Source organism: Hoplias malabaricus, chromosome 1 (genome assembly GCF_029633855.1).
Source record: "Hoplias malabaricus isolate fHopMal1 chromosome 1, fHopMal1.hap1, whole genome shotgun sequence".
In the NCBI taxonomy this organism is placed as follows: Eukaryota; Metazoa; Chordata; class Actinopteri; order Characiformes; family Erythrinidae; genus Hoplias; species Hoplias malabaricus.
Genome location: NC_089800.1, coordinates 25,664,652 through 25,691,833, shown reverse-complemented (window position 1 = coordinate 25,691,833; position 27,182 = coordinate 25,664,652). Strand labels below are relative to the sequence as shown.

The 27,182-nt window shown below is 38.8% G+C and overlaps 1 protein-coding gene across 5 annotated transcripts in view; it reads right to left on the bottom strand.

Annotated features, from left to right (window-relative positions):
- gdpd5b (glycerophosphodiester phosphodiesterase domain containing 5b) overlaps positions 1–26,788 on the bottom strand; it is a 49,841-nt gene extending 23,053 nt beyond the window's left edge. For all 5 annotated transcript variants that reach the window (XR_010800342.1, XM_066660520.1, XM_066660502.1 and 2 more), the window contains exons 1-2: positions 26,513–26,788; positions 7,839–8,008 (exon numbers count right to left, since the gene is read on the bottom strand). Coding sequence is in view for 4 of the 5 variants with exons in the window: in XM_066660520.1 (XP_066516617.1) it covers positions 7,839–7,955 (117 nt within the window). In the remaining variant the exon portion in view is untranslated. The remainder of the gene's footprint in view (positions 1–7,838; positions 8,009–26,512) is intronic.
- Positions 26,789–27,182: the final 394 nt, after the last annotated feature.

The window sequence follows — 27,182 nt, the reverse complement described above, 5'->3', positions numbered from 1 at the left end:
TCCTCCACTTCCTCCACTTTCATTTCCCACAACTAGGTGGGGGGTAGGGTACCAGAGAGAGGAAGTGTGAGGAATGCTGCATTTCCAAAGGCTGCAGCTCAGAAACCATGGTCGTTTTTAGCATTGTACTAAAGCTTTGTTGTTAATATTAAATTATAGGTAGCAGAAGATAATGAAGAAAACACTCAGTAATATTCTTGAAAATAGTCTGAATATTGACTGTATTTCTCAGCTGGATTCTTCAGAATGGAACATCCTTCGATGACTTGGTGGTCTAGAAATGCATCCCACAGAGACTGGAGCCTAACAGCTGGAAACGTCTTAGAGTGAAATTCTGTAACATGACTAAAACACACAAAAAAAAGAGCTCAGTAATAATACATTAAGTTACATCTTCTCTGTGTTCTCAAGCAGTGGAAAAATAAGTGCTTGTCTTTTCCCTTGACCCTTTATGGAGCCAGAATTACAAAGCCTTATGAAAGTTACTATGTGCATATGGCAGGAGGGAGATAGAAACTGAAGACTCCATTGTTCTCTGTATATGGAAGTATTTCTGAGTGTTAATCTCAACAGTACACATCAAATGATCCAACTGATTTCTTGCACAGGCCACAAGCAAACACCAAAATAGACCTTCCATATGAGCAAACAGACCGGAGACAATCAATAGGCCTACACACATCCTACATACGTGGCACTGTTGGGTTTGAAAAGAAAGTCCACACTTCTTTTTATATGTCCAAATGTTTGTAGACACCCATTTAATGAGCAGCTACACATGCTCAATTCAAAGTGTGGGCTAGAAGGGTTTAAAGTCCCCAGCATTGGACTGAAAAGCTGCAGAACTCCATTCTCTGGAGACATTGAACTAAATCCAATACATTTAAGATGAGTTGGAGAGGATTTTGTGATCCAGAACAAATCATGGATTCAATCTCACTGATGTTCTCATTGCTAAATAAGATCAAAACCTCAGTGGAGTTTCAACATACAGTCTGAAGAATAGAAGCTGCTTCTGCAGGGAACTATCTATATACTAATACCCACAGTCTCTGTTAGATGAGCATGTGTCCGTACAGAGCATACAGAAGGCTCCACTTCACACACATGCAGACAGAGAGCAAGTAGGATAACAAGGCACATCCTTCATTTACTCTCCTGGAGCAGACAGGGCTTTGCGATTTGCTCAAGGGCAAAAAGGTGAAACAGAGCAGGAAAATATTCTCTTCATGCCAGCAGCAGTAAGGTTTTGATCAAACAACTTCAGGGTCTCTATCTGCTCTTTTTCATTTCTCTACACCACTCTAGCCTCTGAAATGGACATTAAAAACATATATACTGTCACGTGAGACAGTTTAACAGCCGATTTTTAATACAGCTGAACACTTCAGTGCTTCATAGTTTGATTTAGACATGTCTCATGCTATGAAAAAGATACTGGAAACCTTGCATAGATATGTTAAAATAAAGTCTGAATTATTTAAACAAAAAAGTATTGAACACCTTGAACCACATAATCAAAGCATCAACAACATCCACATCAACAACAAAACAAAATATTTATTCAGGTGTGTGAATTGCATATTGCAAACTTCAATTACTTCAATTGCAATTCATGAAAAACATTTGAAAGTCCATTTTATCAAAAGCAGTTCTCACACAATTCAGGGGCAAAATTCTCACTATGTTTGAATGGTCATGACTTACATTTTTGCATGTGTACTGAACATCTACCTCTCATTTTTAGAGAGCAAAACTGCAGGAGTTTCACCCTGCCTTTAAGTTCAAGCCATATGGCATGCTGAGACTACTTAAACATGTCTTGTCTTTCTTTTGAGACTGATGTACTTGGAAGGTCACTAGTAGGTTACAATGCAGTTGTAATTCCAAGAATGCTCTAGACCATTGGGATGCCCTGAAGCCCTGATAAAGTTGTCCAATAGCTCTCTTTGAAAATAGGTTTCATGAATTTGATGAAAAATGACTAGGAGTTAAGCACAATCATCCAAACTAAATATGGAACTTTTGTCGAAATACAGTTTCTGACATATTTACACTGACAAACCCTCAAACGTTAAACGCTAAATTTAGTACAAAAATCTCAAGGCAAAGTTCTTAATCCTGGTCTTGAAACATCAAACAGAATGCAAAGAACAGACTTGCACACTTAGGTAAATTGTTCTTGACAAGTTGCCTTTCACTAGCCATTGTTGCATTACTTTTGGGCACCATTGCTAATCAGAGAAATGATTACTTAGGTTTCACCTTGCTCTTCCATAGTCAGGTTCCTGACAGAACCATCAAGAGAGCAGGTGTTATTTTGGTGGGGGTGGGGGTGTTTTAGCCTGTGTTTTATTGTTATGAGTGGATAGTGTAAGTTATCAGTAAGTGGGTACCGTGTTTAAAATCTCCTGCAGCGATCAGTGCCTGATTTCCTCGCACCAGATCAACACAAAATAATGCTATCCATATACTATCCAATACTTGCTGATTCTGTGGAGGTGCTTTGGGGTTCTTGACCATTTTAAAACAATGAAAATGAGTCTAATACAGTATGCCAGACTAGTTAGCAGTTGTAGATGTGACACATGTAAGTGAAGCTGATCAGTGAATGTTCCATGGACTGTAATAATACACAGGTGTGGCTAAAAGTTCTCTTAAAAGCTATAAAAATACACTTTAAAACTATCTTTGCACATTACTGCAGTTAATTAACCAGATTCACAAAACTAGCAGACCAATGCAATATGTAAACCTGTGTCTCCTGCAGAGGGTGTGTGTGCATGTACTGTATAATTAACGTGGTGACAGACGGAGCGGGATTAAATCTGACAGGGCACATTCAGCTCACCTTGCAACAAGAAGACGCTGATACTGGAGGTTAGCCATTAAAGGGCCTGCAGTACTCACCAGTGCAGTTTAAACATCATCATGCTCTCATCTCAGGTCTTTGTCTTTGCCTTCTATTATGCAGCACTCAGTGTTTATGATCATCAAGAGCTAGAAATTTCACTAAATATTTAGATGGCTAGATCTGACACTTGAGGCACAAAAAGGCCAGTTCCCTTCTGTAGCACTCTACATGTATATGCACTGTAAATTGAGTTCTTTATTAAAACAGCTCAGTTATTAAAAAGCATAATAGTTTGTCTCAGTGTCATTAGTTAATACTTAACATTTCCCCCAAAGAGAAAAGAAGGAGTCAGCTACAGTTCTAAACCTGGGTTTCCTGCATTCCTGAGACATCTATTTATTTTTGTTCAAAAATGATTCCGAAAGCATGCTTACACATGCACTTTTACATATTCACAGAGGCAGTCCTCGTACATCAACTGCTCCCAGATCTGAATGACGTGTGGACTACTCTGTGTCTGATCCTGGACAGTTGTATCATTCTGAAACAAGAAAACCTCTTAGTACAGCTGACGAATCTGCTTCAGTGCATACCTAATGAGAATATTATTAACACAGTAGATGCTCTAGTTGTACTGTACCTCATTTACATTTTATTTACCTGAGGCATACTCCAATTCCTCCACATATTTTTACATTGCACCAAAAACAAAGAAAAAAAAGGGGGTTGGGGGCAGTTAGACGGCTCCTTAGCCAATGGTTGTCTTCAATGGTTGTCAATGGTTGGATCAAGCTAGTCTAACACTGACACACTTCTACCACATATATGTTTGATTGTATGTTAAGGATTAAACAGATTATTAATAAAAATGCCTGTAAAATTGCACTCATTCAAATTGACTCAGTTTAAATAAGTAAAGGCCAACGTCCACATGCAATACAATAAAACCCTGAATGGATCTGCTCCCTTTGGCTCTCTCAGTTTTGTTCTACCTACATCATGTGCTACAGGGCACAGTTACCACTGTCACAATATATTACATCACTGAAGACACACTGCCCTTAACCTTTCACTGAACAGTACTACACATCATAAAAAGCAGTGGTTTAAATGTGGACATGCATCTACAGCAGTGAAGACAAGAGAGTAATTGACCTTTATGTCAGCTAGAGACGCTGAAAGGTTATGAAGGTTATGAAGGCAACATGTTGTGAATGCCAAAGAAAGTTTACAACCACTATACATTTATACACTGCTACCACTGTTCTGGTACGATGTCTGTTACAGTCCAAAGGCCCCAGGAAAACAATGCACTCCAATTTACAGGCTCTTTGTGCTCATGGTAAAGGACTGGGTAAATGGAAAATCTCTCAATTATTACTGAGGAGAGGATCAGTTTTCACTGGAGCGGGCTACATTTAACACAGGACAGAGACACACACCCACACCCACACACACACACACCCCATACAGGTTTATTCAATAGGTAACACAATGAAGAGGGTACAGCAAAGGTGTTTTCATCCATGGTGCTGTTGATCAACCATGGACCAGATGACAAATATTCACAATGTGTGAAATACCATCTTGTACATCTAATCCAGCAGCTGATTGTTGTCAGAGATTGTGCCTTGGATGGTTAAAAATGGATGCCCATTGCATCATCTGTGGTCTCAGAGACAGGACCAAATGAGTCCAGAGTTTAAAGAGGCCCAAAAGGACAAGACCTCACTTCTCATGCTCTCAGATCTGGATCGGATCACATCAGAATGGAATCAAATCTATTTTTGTCCATTTTGTTCAGTTCGTAGACAAGGACAATATCCAACTTCATCCATATATACTGCTCTGCTTAATACTCACATTTTTTGTCCCTTTTTTTTTTTTTTTTTTTTTTATAATGGTATTCATGTCATAAAGCAGGGTGAGCCTGTCAGACAGCTGAACTGGTTGTTTCTGTGAGCTGGAGCGGAGGATGGTCTGCCAGTCAGTGGTCCAGACCAAGCTGGAATTGCTGACCACACTGTATCAGCTGCTGAGAGCTAGGGCCCAACAGGAGATCGGGCCACTGCTTTGTTTTCCCTTTGCAGGATTAGACTGGAAACCACAGTCATAACAGCTTTCAGCTTAAAGCAGCTCCTTATTTACTGATCCACTCAGACGCTGATCCAAGGATTCTGGAGAGCCAAGCGATTCAGTATTTGAAACTCAAAAGATAAGACCATGAGGAAAAAGCACAAACAGCGTGAATACAAATATAAAATTTGCCTTAAGTATAGCTAAGCTTAAATTTGTCATCCTCCAGTACAATGGCAAAAACTATTACTTGATTTCTAATATTTCTTATTATAAAGTTTACTATATCATTTAACAATGATTTTATCTAGTCATCCTACTAGCTTATACAAGGTAGAATTTATAACTATATAAGCTATATAACACCTACGCTGACCTGCTGACCAGATGTCATGAAAGAGTTATATAAGTGTTTTGTAGCATTTCTAAAGCAAGCATCTACTGTCATAACAATTGATAATGTGAGATGACATAAACAATAAAAGCAGCCTTTTTCCCTTTATGTGTGCTGGAACATATCTTATAAATGTTTATGTAATATTCCATCAGGTAAATTAAGCAAATTTATCCTATTCTTGCGTTATCAAATTCTCTTAATGTGTTTGTTATTTATGTTAATTTAAATATGTAAATTATCATATGGTGAAAGAAGCATAATAGTCCTGTGGAATTAGAACATCAAAGCAAGGATACGGAGTGTCACATTGTGCACTATTTTGTTAAAAGTGGAAGAGTGTGCTTGTGTGATTATATTTGGTTCTGGTCAAAAGCTTGTTCACACTACACGCTACGAATTAAACACAGCCACATCCATTCAGTAGTCACTGCTGTTCTAAATCATGGCTACCCTCAGGGCTACTGTATCATCTTTCCAACTGCCTCTAGGAGAGAGACTTTTGCCCAGCCACACTCACCCTGAAGGGACATTAAACCCTCCCTTCTTAAATATCCACAATAATGCCACTGCATGCAAAGTGTAACTGGGCAAACTGATCATCCTCTGAAAGGACCTCCTGGGAGTTTTCACTGAATGTTATTAAATGACTAAAATGTAAGCGTGAGAGGTTTCAAATCACCACAGACTGCACTAAGTCAGTCCAAGGTTAGCGCACAAATACAGCATTTCAACAAGAGACCAGAGACAAGGCCAGGATGCCCACTCGTGTCAGGCCAAGCAAGTGCCTTTCACAAAGCTTGGCTCATGGTGTGTTTTTATCTAACAGGACGTCACCCTAAAGAGCAAAGCTTATTCTGATCTTCCTGTGTAAAATTGTGCACAGTAAATCGAATATTACTTTTACAGAGTAATATCAAATAAAATGTGAAATACTCTCTCAAAATGTCTCAAAAACCCTCCTAAAAGCAAAGCTCCTCAATGGAATGGTGAGACAAACTTGCAATATTTAACAGCATCACAAGCGCTCAGATCTACAGCTCAGCAGGTTTCACACTTCATGCCTACTGAACTGACAGCAATGATGGAAAAAAACAGACTGTTCATGTTGTTTACACAACACACACCATGAGACACCACTTCAAGCTGAAGATTCCCAGCTGATTTACGTAGGTGAGATTCCTTTTTTTGCCATAGTTTCATCCAATCATTAGTGTTGCAAAATTCGTCCATCTAAGCTGAAGTCCACTATCACACACAAGCCCTGCCAAACAATGTATTAACATGAAGCCTTCCTCACAGAAGCAGCACATCCTCTGGTGAACCCTTGGCCATTCCTACTGCGTTGGATAATGAGGATAATACCATTAGTTGGTGGTCTACTAGCACATCTGTAAATCTCTTTTAACACATAAATAATGCAGGAATTCATTGCACTAGAACTGCGCATGCTTCAATTTACTCCATGAAAGCTTCATCAAAGTTATTTTAATCAGTCACTTCACATTGATACTCATTCTGAAAGTGGAGGCAAAATTAAATGTATTAAAAGACACATCAAGATAAACGTGTGCCATTAGTTTCCTCGTGTAGGTCATTTTAATGTAATACTTACCACAAAAGTTCAGCTGCACAAAATAAAACCCATTGCAGATGCTTTATCTTATCCGACACAACAGACAAACAGGATGCACAGGAAAAGCTGCCTTATATCCTAATGCAATCTGAGACAGATGTTCACGGGATGATTACAGACAAGTGGAGTGGATTTTTATAAGACAGGATACTGGCTCTTTAAAAGGGCAATGCAACCTTAAACTGACATTTAATGTTATTTGGCGTGGTATGCAATATTCTGCTAGCACATTCAGTGATGCAGGCTCTAAAATACAGATGTGGTATTCAGCATTCTAGCAACATTAGTTACCTGTCATCCTTCTGCATTAGCCCACCAAGTTTAAGTCTCAAAGTGCTCTTAGTTTAGTAAAAATCTCATATACAACAAGGTCATTTCCTAAGCTTTAAATCTGGAAAACTCTTTTCAGAGGTTTGTGGCATCAGTGTAGTGTAGGATACAATCCCTATAAAATATACAATCCCTATGCAACGTTAAATACAAAGTTTTCAACAGCACTCCCAAATCCCTGAATAGTTGTGAATAAAAAATAAAAGCCTCAGAAGACTAAAACCTCAATTAAATTCATGATGTAATCTAAACCTCATCTAAGATTAATCTATACTCTATCTCTGTAAACCCCTAGCTGCCCTAGATGTAGTATATGTACATAAATGATTAAATGATTCACTTTTTTTCCACTCAGTTCCCATTGCACAATATAAAACAAGCCATTTTAATCATTTTAAAACCGCACTAGATTACATGTATATGCCCTTGTGAAATGATGGGGTATAGCTTCCACATACAGCAGATATTTTCAGCAGACGCTGTAGCAAAGTAATAATCAGTGAACCACTGAACAGCATGTTAAACACTGTGTGACTGGCAGGGCTCACCTTTGTGGTGTCGTCATGTGATCGCTGGTAGCGTTTCCAGCGGCAACCGTATATCCCCGTCAGACATGACAAACATAGCTGTCTCTCATACACCTGCAGCGGTTGGTGCTTCACCATGCTCCTTCACACTGGACTCCACCCTTCTACCATCCCACTGACAGCACAGGACCCTGGGCAGAGAGAGAGAGAGAGAGAGAGAGAGAGAGAGAGAGAGAGAGAGAGAGAGAGAGAGAGAGAGGGAGGGAGAGAGAGATAGAGAGAGAGAAATAAACAATGTAACATATTCATGCAGAGAAATGTTATAAAGTTTCAGGTTTTGCCACTGAAACAATTACATAGGATCAAAGAAAGGTTTAATATGAGCGTTTAATATTAATATTTCTAAATGTAAATTTCACATTCCCTAAGCCTCTAAAATGCAAAAAAGGCCATCTGTACACGTCCGGATACTTTAAAAGTTGACGCAAAATAGCTATTCAACCTTAATTAACAACATCTGAAAACATCTTGAGCATGCCAACCTATTGCAAGTGAGAGAACTTTTAACCTTATTGATCAGCAGAAGAAGCTAAGCTTAGTAGCTCAGTAAAGACTTACTGGCACTGTGTAAGATTTGAACCCTGAATAAGAAGACCATTCTCCTAGAACACTGACATCAGTGTTTATAGCCGTCACACAGACCCATCGCATCATCTATGAGGTGAATTCTGAGAACTTCTACCTTCCAATTCCCAGCAGCAAATCAGATTTGCCCCAAGTCACAATTTACACAGAATAATTTCACATTGATATTTCTCCAGCTGCTGTCTCAGCAAAAGCACTATCTACTGCTTATAAGCCAACAGAAGAGGAGTACAGAGCTTCGGGGCATCACGTCAGAGAAGCCGAGTCTATGCTGGAATCAGCCAGCCCCGAACTTCTTCATATTTATATTCAAACAATGTCCAACCATTAGAAATTACATTCTGATCACATGATTTAATCAGTCTAAAGCTTGGCAACATGACCAATAATTTAAAATGTATTTTTGGCTGTAATATCCATTTAATATATACAGTAGAACCTCTACTAATGAACGCCTATACTAACGAACTTTCCAACATACGAACCGGGCATTTTAATATTTTTTGCTTCCACCAACGAACCATGACTCTAGAAACGAACTCCAGCCTCCGCCAGAGCCGGCGGCTGGAAATGGCCACTGACCCCAATAGGCGAGTCTCCCAGCGCGCCCAGACTTGAGTGAGCTTTTAAGATTAGCACATTGTAGTTTTAGCAATTTAGAATTAGTGTAAATAGCAGACATTGAAATTCGTTAAGTTAAGCCGTATCTACGCTTCGTCTCCCCACATTCACCCACCTACTGTCCGTTATTCCACCCACCCCCACCTCCCGTCATACAGCCAGTGCCTGTGTTACTCCTCCAGCCAGTCGTCAGGTCTTCAAGGTAGCGATGTGTAACCACTTAAAACTTTTTTATTTCTTTTTTATTACTGTTTCCACTGTATTTCTTTTTTATTTTTAGTAATGCTACATGTATTTTTTTTACAAATTTGAGAGTTTTGTAAACATATATCAGTGCAAAAAGGGTGACTTTCGGGGTGGGGGCTAGAACGCATTAATTGCTTTTCCATTATTTTAAATGGGGAATATTGACTCAAGAAACGAATCAAGTTCGTAGGTAGAGGTTCCACTGTATGTCTATATTTGATTTTTATATATACACTCCATACATTATATCATGGCTGTCCAAAGAAAAACATGTATCTCCAAAATAGTAATTTATAGGAGAAGGTAAAAATTTTAACTTTCAATGGAAGTCAATGTCAAGATTGGGAAAGACAGCTGCTGTGTTCCAATTATGGTGTAAACTAAAAATGGACAAGATGGAGAATATTTCTTTGGTCAGTGACAATATACTATATTCAAATACTAAATTAACTAAATTAATACATGATGTGCTAGGCAGACATGTTTAAAAATTATATACACAGAGAGAGAGAGCATTATGATCAGTGCCATATCCTCCCTCCCTCACTCACTCACTCACTCACTCAGTTTCTTTGTTCGTGAGACCTGCTGAAAGAGTCTTTTTATTCATCATTTCTCCTGAATGCAAGAAAGTCTTAGGGCCATCCTTAACAAACTAATGTAAATTAGAATTACAGTCTAACAACTCAGTGTTCTCTAATGTCCAAACATCAACTGCGCTTAAAAGCACACTCCATTGTGTCTGTTACCGCTTTTAAATATCTGCTTAATGTAGCATTTCTAAGTGGGCTGCAAATGCTTATCAGATTCATCAGAGGCATTTGTGAGGCTGGCAGTGGAGACCACCCAGAGCCCTTCATTTACTCTGCACCGGAGGGAATGACTGTATCTTCTGTAATTAGCATGTGTAGCATTTGGGCTCAGAAAGTGCTAAATGCAAAGAAGAAGGGAATAAAAACTTAGTAGAAATGCTACTTCCTGTGAATTCAGTGTCAGATCACCAACCACTGCTACTTGAACACAACCTATCAAGCCTTCATCGTCAACTTGAAGGTCAGATAGTTCTGTTGTAAAAGCAGCATATAATCCAATTTAGTGCAAATAAGCTGTTCCAGTCCTTACCATCCAAAAAAAAAAAAAAAACAGCTATTTAAAAAGTTGATATGTCTATGGAATGACAGAAATATGGCTTAAATTTCTCAAGGTTATGTCACATAATCTAATCTTGTTTCAAACCTGTGGAAGGACATGGTGGCAAGGCCAGGGTGATAAAAAACTTGCTTAACAATACAGTTAATCCTTGCATAGTCTACTATGCAGCCTTTGATTAAGGTTTTAAGAAAGTAACTATTATCAGATACTATAAAATATGGAAGTATATCTTCAACAACTCTGAATTTCATTTTATATACCAACTAGCTTAAAACTAACTAACTGACTTCAAACACATCCACATGTTGAAATCTGAGCTCTATAACCCTTTGTCTGAAATATAAATGATAATCCTCAGAAGGTAGGGAAAAGTGAAAGGAACAAATTGGAAAAGTGCTAAACTAGTTGCTGTAGTCAGCAATACATCCACCTTTAAAAAAAGCTGAATTAACTAATTCAGATGGGTGTCTAGACACTTTTATTTCTATTTGTCATCCATCCATCCATTCATTATCTGTAATCCTTATCCAGTTCAAGGTCACGGTGGGTCCAGAGCCTACCTGGAATCATTGGGCGCAAGGCAGGAATACACCCTGGAGGGGGCGCCAGTCCTTCACAGGGCAACACACATTCACACATTCATTCACACACTCACACCTACGGACAATTTTGAGTCGCCAATCCACCTACAAACATGTGTTTTTGGACTGTGGGAGGAAACCGGAGCACCCGAAGGAAACCCACGCAGACACAGAGAGAACACACCACACTCCTCACAGACAGTCACCCAGAGGAAACCCACGCAGACACAGGGAGAACACACCACACTCCTCACAGACAGTCACCCAGAGTGGGAATCTTCTATTTGTCATTTTTCAAGCAAATGTATAAGCATATATGAACAAACATAACTAATATAAACTCAGTTAAATCTGGCAAACATTTTTCCAATTGGCTATCAAACTTCTGAATATGACTTCCACATCATTCTCCATAATAATGATGATTCAAAATTCATTCATTGTCTGTAAGCGCTTATCCAGTTCAGGGTTTTGGTGGATCCAGAGCCTACCCGGAATCAACTATGTGCAAGGTGGGGACACACGATTGAGTGGGTGCCAGTTTTTTACAGGGCAACACACACTCACACATTCACTCACAAACTCACTGGTTCAAGATTCCATTTAGATATTGATTAGATATTAAACTGACATACAAGAACAATCTGCAGCTTTGTATTTTTCTGGCCATGCTGTTGTCAAAAGAGGGAAAGCTTCAGATTAGCTGCTGTTCTCATGCATAAATGCATTTATCAGCTCCTTATCTGAGCATGTACACATAAGCCTGAGAAAGTGAAAACAAGAGATTATGTAATATCACAGCAGAAATATTAGGAGTTCAGCTGAGAGAAAAAACATTCTTCCTGAATTCTTACCCAGCTGTGATGGTACATTCCTACAACTGTCAAGAGTGTTGCTTTCACTGGTTACCATATCACAGGGAGGTTTTATTTATTGGGACTAGCATGCCAGAAACTAGAGAAAATCAAATTGATCATTCAAGTGATATCTTAAATATACATGTCAAGTGGGTGTCCAATAATTTAATATTATCGCAAATATGTACGAAAACAGATGGTCTTCTGGGTATTTAATGGGTATCCTTAGTAGTCCTAGAACACTAAATACCTTTAACAAATCATCATTATCGAGTATGTAATTGTATAAACTGAATAGTAACAATAAATAGTTGCTGAATGAATGAAAATCATCAAACCTTATTTTGTTCAACTATTGATTTATTTGGTTCCTGTAGCCATTTTTACAATAGAGTTCTACAGGTACATTCTGTTTTATTTTATTTGTTAACCTCAAAATATAAAATATTATTTTTCATTTTGCTTATTCGTACTGTCCATGTTGATCCTAAAAAAGTTAGGATCAATGGAAGAGTCAAACAAATTTTGTCTAAGACATAAAAAAATGTATCTTAACAAGCTCCAGAATTAAATGTGAACATATCAACAAACTTGTTGATCCCGTTCTAAAATATACCATGTAGGATTGCAACACATATGAGGAGGGGTCTAAAGGAGCAGTCTGTTTTTACTGCTGCCTCATTTCCTATCCCCAGAAAAAGGAGAATAACAATCTCCAGTCGGGAAATGGTTCAGCACTTTGGACTGAGCTTCACTGGACAAGTGAAGAAAAATAAATGATACGACAAGACAAAGACTAAAGCTAAAGACCACAGACAAGTGGTCCCAAGCAAGAAGCACTAGGTTAAAATGGTCATTTTTGCACATTATCTACTACAAACTGAAAACGTTATAGTCTTCAGATGCACTTCTGAAAGAAGCCACTGGGAAGATGCAGAAATCTACTAATAAACTGCACAATCTGATTACTTCTAATTCTTTAATAAAGGCAGTGATTCTATTTATTGCCAACATGTAATGGATCATCTGGATTTATAAATAATGCTGTGCATGGTTAATTTGTTCTTCTTTAGAAAACATTCTGCAAATGGTCCTTTGAAAACCTTTTGAAACATTGCTGACACGTTACTTGGCACCTCCTTAAAGTCCACTTTTGTTTACACTTGTTAGGTTCGTCCACCTCTCCTTTACCCTTTTTCTTTAAAAAAAACCCCAGATATTGCTTGAATTGGAATTTTGTCTTGTTTGTGTTCTTAATTTTCTAATATCCGCAGCACCACATGGTTTGAGGCATGGTATTAACACATCTCTGTGGAAAAAAATAACATTCACAGATGTAGAAAGAAATTGAAAACAGCTTCTATTACAGTTGTGTTTCAGGTCAAGTATATGGAAAGGCATCACATTTATTTGTCCATGGCAATCAATCATACACTACAGAGGCAGATTACATGACTTAAACATTTCCTTTAAATATTCCAAAAGAATCCGAGTGACAGTTCTCAGGTGTTCACACAAGGATAGCCTTCATTAATGCTGCACAAGTCCTTGAACATTTCTCTTAAAAAAGAAGAGTCACCTTGCCTCACACCTTAGAGTAGAACCACTTCAAACTCTCAGCATGGCATGAGGACACAGTAAAACAAAACCATATTATACCATCTATCTTGGGACCACTGTCATTTGGGGAATTATCTGCATGAACAACAAAGGGCTGTGCTTATTACACTGCTTTTGCAATTTTTGTCTATCAGACAGGCCACTATTACAGGAAATGAGGCCAATCTTTGACAGATTCTAGTGTAATCGATGCTGTGGTATAGAAAAAGACTCTGCGACTATTTTTTGATTTGGCAGCAACATTTCAAACCTGAGAAAAGCTGGAGCAGTTTGTGGGTCATGTTTTATTACTGTCAGGGATAAGTAACCCTGGTCCTTGCCTGTCCTCCAGTTGAGTAATAGTGTTCTGAGGGTGCTTCTCTGAATGCAATTAAATATATGAACAGTGCTGTTCAAAGTGTTACAACTGTATTGATTGGATATTAAAGAAATTAAGCACTCAGTAAATTAGTTGAGTAAATTAGATGCACGAAAATCAATTGCATAGGAAAAGGGAAAATAAAGGAAAAGCAACTGTCTAAAAGAACTGTTAAAAAGATGCACATAAATTGGGATTCTGGACAATCATGCAAGGTTCTGCCGACTTGGTAGAACTGCCATCATCAGATAAACACTATGGTCAAAACAACGTGCTGGCTATGTTAGAAACAGCAAAAAAACAAACTGATAGGAAATCTTATAAAAAATCTAAGAGTTATACGATAAGATTCTTACGTTAAAACCCCTCCAAGTGAAAATCAAGTGTTTTACATTGTTAAAATGTTCATCTGGTGTTGTTTACATGCTACATGACACCTCCATGTTTGTGCATTTCTGCCATGAAACTGTAATGTTCGAAAGAGCGTGGGTTTCTTATACCTTTCGTACCTTAATCTTATGGAACCAATAATAAATAAATGGTTTTCACTTTCAGTTATGACATCATTTGTTTTCAATTATGAAGTACCCCAAACCTTATGACTCAGTGATTATTGTGATGATCGTATAATTGAGGGGGGTGTAACTGAAAACGATGAGCGGAGGAATACCTATGCATTAGCTCACATGCAACACAATTTCATTAACAGGTTGTTTATGTTTGACACCCTCTTTATTGGATGTGCTCCAGCGCTGACTCAGCCGGACTCCCACTCATCCTCCCCACGCCAGCAAGGAATACAGTTTTCATGTGACCATCTGTTTGCTCAATACCACCTTGCGGAAGGCCTGAACTAAAACACTCCCCACTGGAGCATGTGTGGGTGAACCTCAGTTTTAGAGAGTCTGTAAGGCGTATTATTTGATAAGTACTACTCTTAGAACAACAGTCATTTTGAACATTTAATGTAGACTTCTTCTCTTTTTACCCTGGAATAAACTAAATCAGGGCTTTAAGAATGTCTGAGCTGGCAAGATCAGGTGCGCTACAGCTGACGCTGGATAAATATTTGTGGTGGCTAACGTTTATAGTGAGAATTATTTAATTCTAACTGTGTGCATGGGCCTTGGGTGTGGTTGCAGATGTGGTTAGTGTTGTGCATTAAAAAATATGAGCTTAGTTCTGGCTTATAACTGTGAATAACATTTGTCCAGATAGAAAAATTCTATATGGATTCTTGTGTATCAGTACACCTCTATTTTTCAAAGCTATTTATTACACATTTACTTTTCTTGTTTCTTGTTACAGACAACAACATAACTTCTCTGATGCTTTTTGCAATTAGCTCTTGCTAATACACGTCAGAGCTGATTTGTGATGTGAATCCTGACGTATGACCTCTGCTAAATGCTAAACTTTCCACTTACTGAGTTTTCAGTCTTGATCGGAGTAGAGACAGCAGTGAGTTTATCAGCAGCTCTGAGTCTGGCACTAAATCACAGGGAATGGTCCGGCTCAGCGCATGAGAATTCCAGGGAGTTATCTTACTTCTAGTGAAAATTCCAGGGAGATTTAAAAACCTTTGGTGTGCAATAAGCCACACAAGTTATGCAAGTTCAAGTTTAATCTGATCACTGAATACCTCATTCTGAATGAGAATTAGGTAGCCTTACGGGAAACTTCACTATGGATGTGAAACCGCACCCTGGTACAATTAGAAAGTCAGGGATAAAAGCCAAACAAATACGCTGATACATTTGAGCAGTGTTTATAGAGCTTCAAGGCCAGCCCTAGTGGGTGTGGGCCCATCTGGGAGAATATGCTGAGACACAGCACTGAAAAAGGAAAACTATGCACAACTTCAAACCAAATTACGCTTCTTCCAGGATCAACAGTTCAGGAGGCCTGATCGATTTCCGACATAATGGATCCAGCTTGTTAAAAGAATCAATGGTAATGAGGTAAAACCAAAGGTTTAAAATCTTTAGCACCACAGTTCAATTATAACAATGAATGTCTGACACTGGCAAATTTGTAATTCGACATTCTTGCAGTGCAAATATGATTTCCAACTTCCAATTCTTTCAACATGCTCACGACGTTTAACTGGAATATATTCTGAGTGTCAATTCACATATTTATTTAAGTACATAATTAGGAGACATATTCCATGTGCTAATGTGTCTGACACAGACCAAGTCGATATATAATAAACGAGGGATATGAACAGAGCTTTGAGCCCTTTTCGTATCTGGTAAACTATAAATTCCTGCGACACTAGACACACAATAAGACCTCTATACTTTCAACCTGCTGCAGATCAATACATTCCTTCCTATTTAGAGCCATGCACTTTCCCTTTTGATCAATTCCCCATAACTATCCACAGGGTAAGAAGAATACTTGCAGATATTAAAATGTCATATCTCAGACGTTACACATAAGGCAACGATCAAACAGTGATCATTCAAGAATTGCGGAAGGCATAGCTCATCAATATTACTAGTTCATTAATTTAATAAAAATCAGTTGCTAGTCTTTAATGTGATGGAGTTTTCAAATGAGCAATATATGAAAAAAAGTGACTTCTCCTCACAGATCTAATGCTGTTTACATTTCATAAGCAGATACTATGTATGTTTAATGAGGAACAAGTGAAGAATTTATAGATTGCTCTCCCTGATAAAATCCACAAGCCTGAGTCTACATTTTGAAATGGTTAGAAGTGGTCAGAATGTCAGAGCATTTTAATGTCAGTCTAATGTTTCGTCAGAGGAACACAATTTAAAGGCAAATCTTAAACTACTGCAGCAAAACATACAAAAGAATGTACCCCAGGACAACAGTGTATCAATTAACAAAACCAAAATCAATCAGCCAGTGACAGTGAGGTCAGGACTTCAGACAAAATAATGAGCTTTAAGACCCACCTAATGATTTATACTGGATGACAAATATCCTCAGAACAAAAGGGAGCAATTTAGGTTGGGGTGAATAAATGGTCTCACTCTAGCTGTGTTTGCGCCTGTCTCTTAGTTACATAAGGCTTCTCAACATCTACTTGTGAAAAAATGAGTGCAAAGAAAATGTTAGGCTCCCAATTGAAGAGAGCTCTACAAAAACTTTACATAACAACCTTTTATAATATTATTCCAGTGCCACAGCAATAACTGCCAATGAGGTTTAACAGAAATAAGTAGTCATATCAAAAATGTATAACTACTTTTGGCAAAATAATGTAATTATTATTAAAACTGAGTGGAAGGGGAAGTATGAATGAGAACTGCATTGCTAACAGTTCAAGGTAAAATTTCTTTTTCTGTCTCCATTACTCTTCAGTCACAGCACAGTACCCACTTTTATTTGAGAGCACAACAATGAGGTTAAACTGGGCAGAAAACCTAGCATTGAGGTATAGGAGTATTTTATAAACATGGAGAAAATGAGAACAAAGAAGAAAGAGAACTGAGTGAAAAATGGCTAAAATCCAGAGCTTCTCCTCACTTCCCACTCCTGGGTTTTCGTGCAGAACTGGGCTGTGGTTTTTTCTCATTTAAAAGAACAGGCACTGAAACTGGTCGTTCTGAACAGGGCTGTTTAGACAGGGGATGAACCGTGCTGTGGTATATATTTCTTGTTGTATTTTAACCAAAGCATGTCAGAGATGTTTCATTGTGGCCCTACAGAACTGTATTTACTAGTGGAAAATGGGTAAAATATGTCCCATGTAAGTCTGTACTCTAATTTACTTTTACCAGCTAGAAATCACAGCACACTTTCTAAGGCATCATATTATTAGAGGAATAGAACACTACACAGGAACTTCTTTGAGGTTGTCCTTAATGAATAATCACAGCATTCCTCAGTTCAATCATAATTAATAAGCTGAACCATAATGCTACTCCTAAATCAAACTACCAAAAGATCATTGCTCATGCTAATCATGATGAATTACTGGAGAACCAGTTGGAGGATAAACTGGGTCAGGTTATCAGTTCTTTCTCAGTTCTTGTTCTCTCTGCAGTGCTAAGTACAGGCCAAGGAGAACATGGCTACAGAGAAGGAAAAAAAGTGGAAGAATCAGCAAAACACCAGAGCCCATACCATCTGGAGCCAGACTTCGGCGTGATTGATCAATCTCAGCTGGAGTAATGGATCTTAGCTATATATAGTCCTTTTTTGTTTTCCTCTGGATATACAGGATGATACAGAGGTATCATCTGCTCCTGGATAAACGTAAACCTCATCTGACATCATCTCATGTTCTCTAGCGTTCTGGCTCATTTTTTTAGATGAGAAGCACCTTGGAAGTGCCTTGTAGCTTGTTCAATTATTCACTCCCTACCTCACTTTCTAACAGTTAGAAACTGCACTACAAGGAGCGATGATTCTCACAAACACATTTAGAAGCTGCTACATAGCAGGGTGCTTTGCATCAATAACACTTTGTTTCCATGTTCTAATGCAGAGCTTCCCAAAGTGGGGAACTGCTGCAGGGGGGGCTTAGCACGGCAAATGAATGAGATATGTAATGCATGTCGTATGTTAGATACATACTTCTACACTGTCTATTGTCTCAGCTCCACCTTGTTTGCCACTTTCATCCTGGTCCAGACTCACCCCGGTTTTGGGTGGTAGACAACCCAGTGCTCCAGTGACTCGGACATGGCGGTATATCTCATATATATTCTATATATAAAATTGTTATCCAATGAAAACATATACCTCCAAGACAGTAACTTTACAGGAGAAGGCAAAAACCTTCTTAACTCTCAATGGTAGGTTTTAATGTAAAAAACTGTTTTTACTGTTGTAATTTTCCAATTGGGGGCAGCACAGTGGCACAGCAGGTAGGTGTCGCAGTCACACAGCTCCAGGGATCTGAAGGTTGTGGGTTCGAGTCCCGCTCCGGGTGACTGTCTGTGAGGAGTGTGGTGTGTTCTCCCTGTGTCTCTATGGGTTTTCTCCGGGTGACTGTCTGTGAGGAGTGTGGTGTGTTCTCCCTGTGTTTGCTTGGGTTTCCTGCGGGTGACTGTCTGTGAGGAGTGTGGTGTATTCTCCCTGTGTCTGCATGGGTTTCCTCCGGGTGCTCTGGTTTCCTCCCACGATCCAAAAACACACGTTGGTAAGTGGACTGATGACTCAAAAGTGTCCGTAGGTGTGAATGTGTAAGTGTGTGTCACCCTTCAGGTTGTGGACCCAACACGACCCTGAATTGGATACGCGGTTTCAGACAATGAATGAATGAATAATTAATTTTCCAAATTTCCAAAGACATCTGCTATGATGCAGAAAAATAAAAATAAATGAGATACATGTATTTCTCTTGGACTGCATCTTGATCACCTGGGATAATAGTGAAGCAAACAGGCTGGAGTTGGATACTTTTCTGTAATTTTGCTACACATCTGCGTTGAAACTATTTTAAGCAATTATTCTCACTGATACTGATGATCTCAACACCATCCTGCATCTGTTCCCTGCTATTTCACCAACTGTATGACTGTATGAATAACTGCATGAATTTACAGAAGCAGTTCACTGTAAATAAGCTGCTTCGTCACCCTAAACTGGTTCTAGTTAAAAGAGGCTATAAATTTACAGCCTAGTGACATGAGGTTGCCTCCTTTTACAGGGCCTCTACCTAGAGATTGCACGCAACAGCACTGAGAAGTCCTCATTTTAATTGTAAGGGGCTGGTGTGCTGTTAGAAACACCTCCTCCTTCTGTAGGGCACTGACAGTGGTATGTGATTTAAGATGCCACAGAGACGCAGTCAAGCACTGGGTGGAAAGTTTAACTGTTCTTTGGTGCTAATTAAAAGCAACAGGGAGTGACAGAAGAAAAAGTGCAAGACAGTAAGAACTCCAGAGACCGACGCATGGTCCATGGTCCACCCACACAATGCAGACGGAAGATAAGACCAGTATCACATAAATAGATGTTCCAACAGAAATGGATTTAGCACTGGTAGCTTTATTGAACAGTTTAGACACTTGAGAGTATGAATATTATATGTTAAATATAAAGCTCTTACTCAATAAACTGCTTTTGAATTTAGGGTATTAGCAACTTCTACTCACCAGGAAAGGCTTTGCACCAGATGCTAGATCATCAAGATGATTGTTTGATTGCATTCAGCAACAAGAATATTAGTGATGATATGTTCTTTCAGAAGCTTTGCATCTTTTAAGGTGGAACAGTATGAGTAAGAAACCGACTGTAGCTTGTACGTTGCTGATGTTTAACTTGTCTTTTTATACACTTGTTTATTCTACTGTTTGAATGATCACAGAAACTCATTTGTAACTTGCACTGTTTAGTTTTGTAGCCTATTCGGTCTGTATTTACTTTCGTGCACTTAGCTGTCTCCTGAATTTAGACTCAGTTACACCTTACGCGAATAACTCAATATCACCCACCTGTGGAGCATAAATAGAGCAATATTTTGCCTCCCGATTAACTAAGGTTGGAGTATATAAACTAGAACATGTTTCAGCAGATAAAGAGATTGGATAGTTAGCATAGTTAGGATAGGTGAAGAAACATTCACTGAAGTTTATAAAAAAAAGTATTTGGGATTGAAATCACAAACATCTCCTTTAAGAAACTTTAAATTTAACATACACTGTGTTAAGAATTTATCTATAGTTCGTGTGAAAAAGAAAAGACCCAAATGTAGACTATACACCAGTTTCCATAGTGTAGACATAGTATGTGTACTTGAATGTGTCCTTTTTTTTTACATTTTCCCTATAGGATAAAAGTTCATCAGTGTCTGTGTCAGCATAATGTGTCAGCATTGTGTGAATCAAGGATCACAACCAACAGGAACCAAGCTTACACACCTCTGGATGATCCAGAGGATTCAGTTTAATGTCACTGAACCAATTCTTTCAAAGTGTAAGTTTAGTTTCACTAAATTTCCATTTCAACTGATGCTTGACAAAAGGTTTTATTTGGCTGATCTTTTAAGTGAATTTCAGAAGAATGTGGCAGAAACCGGATCAGACTGAATCCTGTTGAGTGGAACATGTTTGGGGACTACTGACATTTATCTTAGCCAGAACTACTGCTGCGGCTCATGGGATCAGATCATAAGCCAGTTTTCAATTCCCAAGAAAGCTCTCAGAAAAATTTTTTGCATACTCACAGGACAAACATTCACCAGGAAACCACACACAAAACCACGCAGAGGAATTAAAATCATGGTGCGTGGTGTCATGTGGTGTGTAAAAGACTATATTGCCTACGCGCCTGGTCTAAACTATTTAATCATTTAATCAAATATAACTTCTCAGGCAAAAGCTGTAGTTTAGCTTTTAGTTGCAGTGGAACAAAAGTATATTATTTTTGCAAAGTGCCAACTAAATAAATACATCATGATTAACAATATTGCATCTAACTTATCAGATTGAATCCATGACAATTTTCTATTCAAAAACATCCCAAATTCATAGTTTTATTTAAATTATATAAAACATAGCAAGAGTATATTCTTCCTCTGGGCCACACAAGGTCAAACTTTTACCCAGGTGTTCCCTGGAAATAGGCCATTCATTCTAAGTTAACTGAGACAAATGAAAACCTTGCACTATCACCCATGCAACAAATATGTCCAGATCTATTCGGACTGCTCTCCTCCCTCAGAGAGCAGACATCTGCGCCCAGTGCACTACCTGAACCCAAAGTGAACTCAGTGCCCTGTCTGGGTCCTGATGTGAAAGTGCATTAGAACAATGGCCAGGGTCTGGCTGGCTGTGGAGGAGAAGGTAATTCTGGCTCTGCTCCTAATCATCCAGTAGGTGCTGATACGGTTGGCTGGAGAGCCTACAGCTGACAAAGGCACGTACGGCATGCAGGCACAGGGGAACAGTGTTCTGGTGAAAAACCTCAACTCTTAACCCCTGAAGTCTTTGTATAATGTTGGTGTTGGTCTGTACATCAAACATAGTCTCAAACAAAAAACATTTGGGAACCCAGGAGACCAATTGCTATGCCCTCACACTTTCTGGCCCCTCTTTATCCCCTGCCAAAATGTCCTTAACCAGGGCTTTTCACATCAGGACGATCCCAACAGGTTAGTCAACAGGGATGCAGGCCCCATCTATGAACTGAGTTGTATACATACGCTTCCATTCTGTATTCAGTGGCTTTAGACACATCCAAGATACAGGACGTACATTCTTCTGAATATCCCAGAGGAAACAGCACATCAGTGCCATCTGCTAGAAGGAGCAAGAGAGCAGGTAACCATCTGTATTAGCTGCCGCTCAGCAGGGATCTGCCCAACATGCTCCACAGAGCCTGCTGCCCCAAATAAAGCTCGGGCCAAGGTTGCAAAGGTGGTCTAATGAGCGAACTTACTTATTTCTTACATCGTTTTGACAAGCTCACTATTGATTAGTTGGGTTACAAGGAAATGTTGATTATGAAATGTGTTTCTTTTTGCATGTGATACTTTCATTCAAACATGCCAGTGTTTCTCAACCTTAGCCTTTAATCCACCCTCAGTATTGTGTTCCTATATAGCTAATGTTTGTAATTGAAGTATTCAATATCATTTGGGCCTCGATACTTATTGCATGTAAGAATGGTTGCCATGGGATACAGAACAAAGATGTGGCAAAGGGAGTTTTCAAAAGGCTGGAGGAGGTTAACACTGATATTTTACATGTTATTATCTTTGAATAAGGAGATGACTACAATTTTGTGAAAAAGTAATAATAAAAACTTGTAGTTTTGCGCAATCTGAACATTTCATGCAAGGCTTTACCCTAGTAGAACCTGTCCGAATATTAAAACGCCTACATAAGCCTACTTTTTTATAGCTCAAATTTTCCAACCCCTACATGTTTTAACATGCAGCATGCTGTAAATATCATAATAACCATCCTGAATGTGTATCAATGTGGATATTATTTTGTCTATAGAAGCAAACACATAAATTATTTGAGGCTAACCTAAGTCTCCAGTAACATGCTCATAGATAAAATTCAAGCAAGGAAGAATGTAAATATTCAGATAGCTTCTTTAATATTTACACCAGACATTTTCCACTTTGACGTCTTTTGCTAGTTAAATTTTACATTACACAGACAACACAGAAACTAACTGTAAAAACGTTGCCCTTTGTTTAGACAGGTCCACTGCTTCATCTCTATTTTACAACTGCAGTCACTAACCATTCTGTTAACTCCTCCTATATATATTTATAACACTTTCACTGTACAAAATGTAAATCCTCTTTAGTTGTTCCTGCCATTATGAAAGCTTTTAGCCAGAAACGTAATTTAAAAACAAATTCCTGTGTCTTCCTAAAGGCCACAACAGGGGTAAACCATGGATCATTTACATGTGAAGACTGACATAAATAACCCTGCATCTTCCATTCCATGAAAATGATCTCTTCATTTTCACCAAAGGCAGAACAACACAGATAAGATTCCAATGCTTGAGGAGGACCATAATTGCTTTCATTTATACCAATTATGGAGAAAGATCCTTACTGATGTCTTCATCTGAGACTTTTTTCACATTATGCACAAACTAAAAATAGATTTCCTCTAAGAATGACAGGCAGAAAAGTTCTCCAGTTTCATTACACACATGTAAATATTTAACTGAACGTAGCTAAAGATCCCTGTTGAGTTTTGGGTCCATTGGTTGTGAGGGGGAGGGCTTTGAGACTAAAAAGCGAAGCACATAATTACTGGACATATGCGTGGGGGGGTTGGGGGGATGGAAGTGCTGCCTAATCAAAGACAGAGCAAATCTACACTCCCTCTAGGACTGACAGTAATAGCAGGCAATTTCCCAGTATCACCATCACACATATGCTCCCAAACAATACTGCACACTGTGTCTGTGCCAGAGGTTTCCTTAGTGGCACCTGGTACAGGAGTATACATTTTTTCTTGGAAAATATCATCAAAAAGTGTAGCTTTGCTCACAGACACACCAACAATATATAAGAACAGCTTAGTTGCTGCAGAAACAAGTGCTGAATTTCAAAAGGGCAAAATGATAGATATAGACTGTTATACAATGTCCTACACTACATTACTGACAGTACACTTCTTAGAGAGGTATCAATCACACATATATCATACTGAAGCGCATCATATTCTAGACTATTTTTATATCATGACTAGTAGGTTAGCTTGTGATTAGTGTATCAGATCGGGATGCTGTACACTCAATCGCACACAGAGTTACACTCAAACCTTATGCTTATCATTAACGTTCTAATAAACTGAAAATCAATACACTGATATATTCATGTGAGGCAGGTTTCCTGGTAGTCTTTGCTTTAAATATGCTGTGCTGTTAAAAATATAACAAACTGAGACATCACAGCATCACAGTGAATTCATCACACTCCAGTCTCCTCCTGAACAATTTGTTCTTTATCAGTGGCTTTTATCTTTCTCTTTATTTTTATCCATTTCCAACCACACAACTGTTAACTGCTGGAAATATTTGGGTGGCGGTCCACTCTCAACCATGCAATTTCATATTCAATTGCTGTGTCAACTTATATCATGAACCACCAGGGCCGGGGAAGCTCAAAAAGTGCTCAGCGAGTACACACACACACACGCGCACACACACACTATAGGAATGTCTAATAAAGTGGACAATAATTCGTAGGATTTAGGTCCTAACAGCTGAAAGCTTTCCACTGTTATCCACACATGACACTAAATTTGGTTTTTAGATGTTTTCTTATCTGTAAACGTCAATGAATAATGACAGTGCTATTTAAAGAGAATGATAAGCAAGGAGTCCAATCATTAAAGTAATCGTATGGATATCTATCAGGTCAAAGTGTGTCTGAGTCATGCACAACTAGACATGCTGAGGCAGATTAACCTACGTAAAAGGAGAATGAATGCAGTGAAATGCTCCCGTAACCCTGTCCTTGATTGAGACACGTAATCAGAATCACCTGTTTGTGACTACTGTAAGTTGTGCCATTTAATCTGTGATCTGTAATCGAGCATTTGGACTCCAGAGTCACTGAGACAAGGTGATGTTTTTGTGACGTTGTGCCATTGTGTATTATATTGTGCTGACTGTGGAGCTCAGAAACTACATGATTGAAGAGGTCTTTCAGCAGACTGGAACAATGGTGTCTCACTGTAACATTTAGTAGACTATGTCCTTATCCAGTATATCACAGAATAAGCAGAAAGAAATGTCAGTGTCAGCTTGTGTTGACTGATATATTGTCTAATGGTACATCCTTATTGTGACCAACAGTGACAAAGCTTTCCAGTCGTAGTGCTATTTTACAACAGAGGTGTCTCTGTTTTCAGTTTTTATTTTGTGAACTTCACTCATGGTGAGCAGGACTAAGCTGGACCTTTTGAGGAAAACTATTTTTCTAATCAACGTTGAAACTGTGATAAAAATGTGATTATTTTCTATGCATTCTTTGTTACCAATAAGACAACACATTAATATTTTTCAACTTGAACAAAGAACCCTGTGCACAAGAAACCAACTGATAAGTTCTACATCATTAATTCAAATCTCCCTGGTTACAATGTAAAGGTATTGTTGAATGTTTAAAGATATGAGTAAAAATTACACACATCCAGACTTTGGAGAGAACTGTAATGTCAACTTAAAACAATGAATTGTTCAGCTATATTCAGGACCTGATAACTGTAATGACTAAAAATCTCTGATCCTGTACACAGGGATTTATTAATAAGCCATTAGTCCCTGTATGTATCTCCACTTACCCCTCCACTGCTCAATGGGGCTGTTTCTCAATACCTAGAACACAACGAATGGACTTAGGAAGAACGTTCTCATGAACAACACAGTGAATGATGGGGTTCTCCTTGGCAAATCATAAACATACACATACTCGTTATTTTGGGCAGAGCGAGAATAACATCTGGATACTTTAAACTTTATTGGCGTTTATGTTCTTGAGTGTCGGAACGTAACTCCAGCAGTGGAACATGACGTCAAGCAAGAACACAAGAACTGAAGTACACACACGAACTCGTATTGAGAAACAGCCCTGCAGTTTAAAAAGCCCTTTCCTGCAAGTTGACAGGACTGAATCCTAAGGTTCATGATGTAAAATGCCTTGGCCGTTTGAGACCATATTTGACCCACTGCATTTTGAAAACTATGAAGTTAACTGTTTGTTGTGCTCATGATATATCTTCTAGCACCACAGGGACATATAAATATGATACAAATTATTTTGAATGAACGGGGCCTTTAAATATGCTACGCCACCGCGATATATATTCAAAAAGTATCGCGATACTGAAATTATGAATATCGCCTAGCACCAACTCAGACCAAACCAGAACACATCAAAAGACCCTGGAGGGGTACAGCAGAGGAGGCAGTGTTTACAAACTCAAATGAATGAATGAAGAGGAAAACATTTATTCACTGGAGTTGTTGTGGGAGGAGTACCTCGATATATTTAAGATTCATGCCGAGACAATGCCTTGGTTGATCCTTAGCTTTTTTTAGTTAACCGCCTCAAAATGTCCACAAATAACCAGGGCACCTCCCCGACACATGAAATGAGAAATTCTGTGCAAAAAAAAGTTTTGTATATTTCATTTAAATCCCTACCTTTTCTGACTCGGTTGTCTTCTTCAGCTCTTCAGTTCCCAGGTGGACCGTGTGCTTTTCCTCAATGAACTCCTCACGCCTAGACTCTGCTATTCTGCATCAAAAGAAAAGAAAATGTGCCGAAGCGCTTCACCCAGGGTATGAAAAGCAGGGCTAGATCAAATTTTCTGTTGGCAGACGGATTTCATGCGTAAGCTTCCTCGCGTTTAGTGCAAAATTAGCCTGTTTTTGCTGCCCGGTTTCACCTTGTTCTCCGTCTGCGTGCGCTGTCAGCACCGCGGTGCCGTGTAGAGAAGGGGCTGTGGAGAGTGGAGTGTAGTAACCTGTGATAGGGGAGCAGAGAGAAAGGGGCGGAGCTAAACTCTGCTCTGTCCAATGGTGCTCTCTGCCGTTCATTTACACAGCGCATCACTTTATAGTAGCCCTACATTCACCAGTCAGCCATAACATTAAAACAACTACATTGTTTCAGACTTTGTTCTTTTTATCAGACCCACTAAGCGTATGTTTGCAATTTCCTGTTCAGAGTGAAGTCCATCTGTTATTCTACATACATAGTTTGGCCACATTTTCCTCTGTTCTTCGATGATCAGGACCTCCAAAATAACTTCACAGCGCAGGTATAATGTGGAGGGTGAATGATTCTCAGCACTGCAGTGGAGGTGGTGTG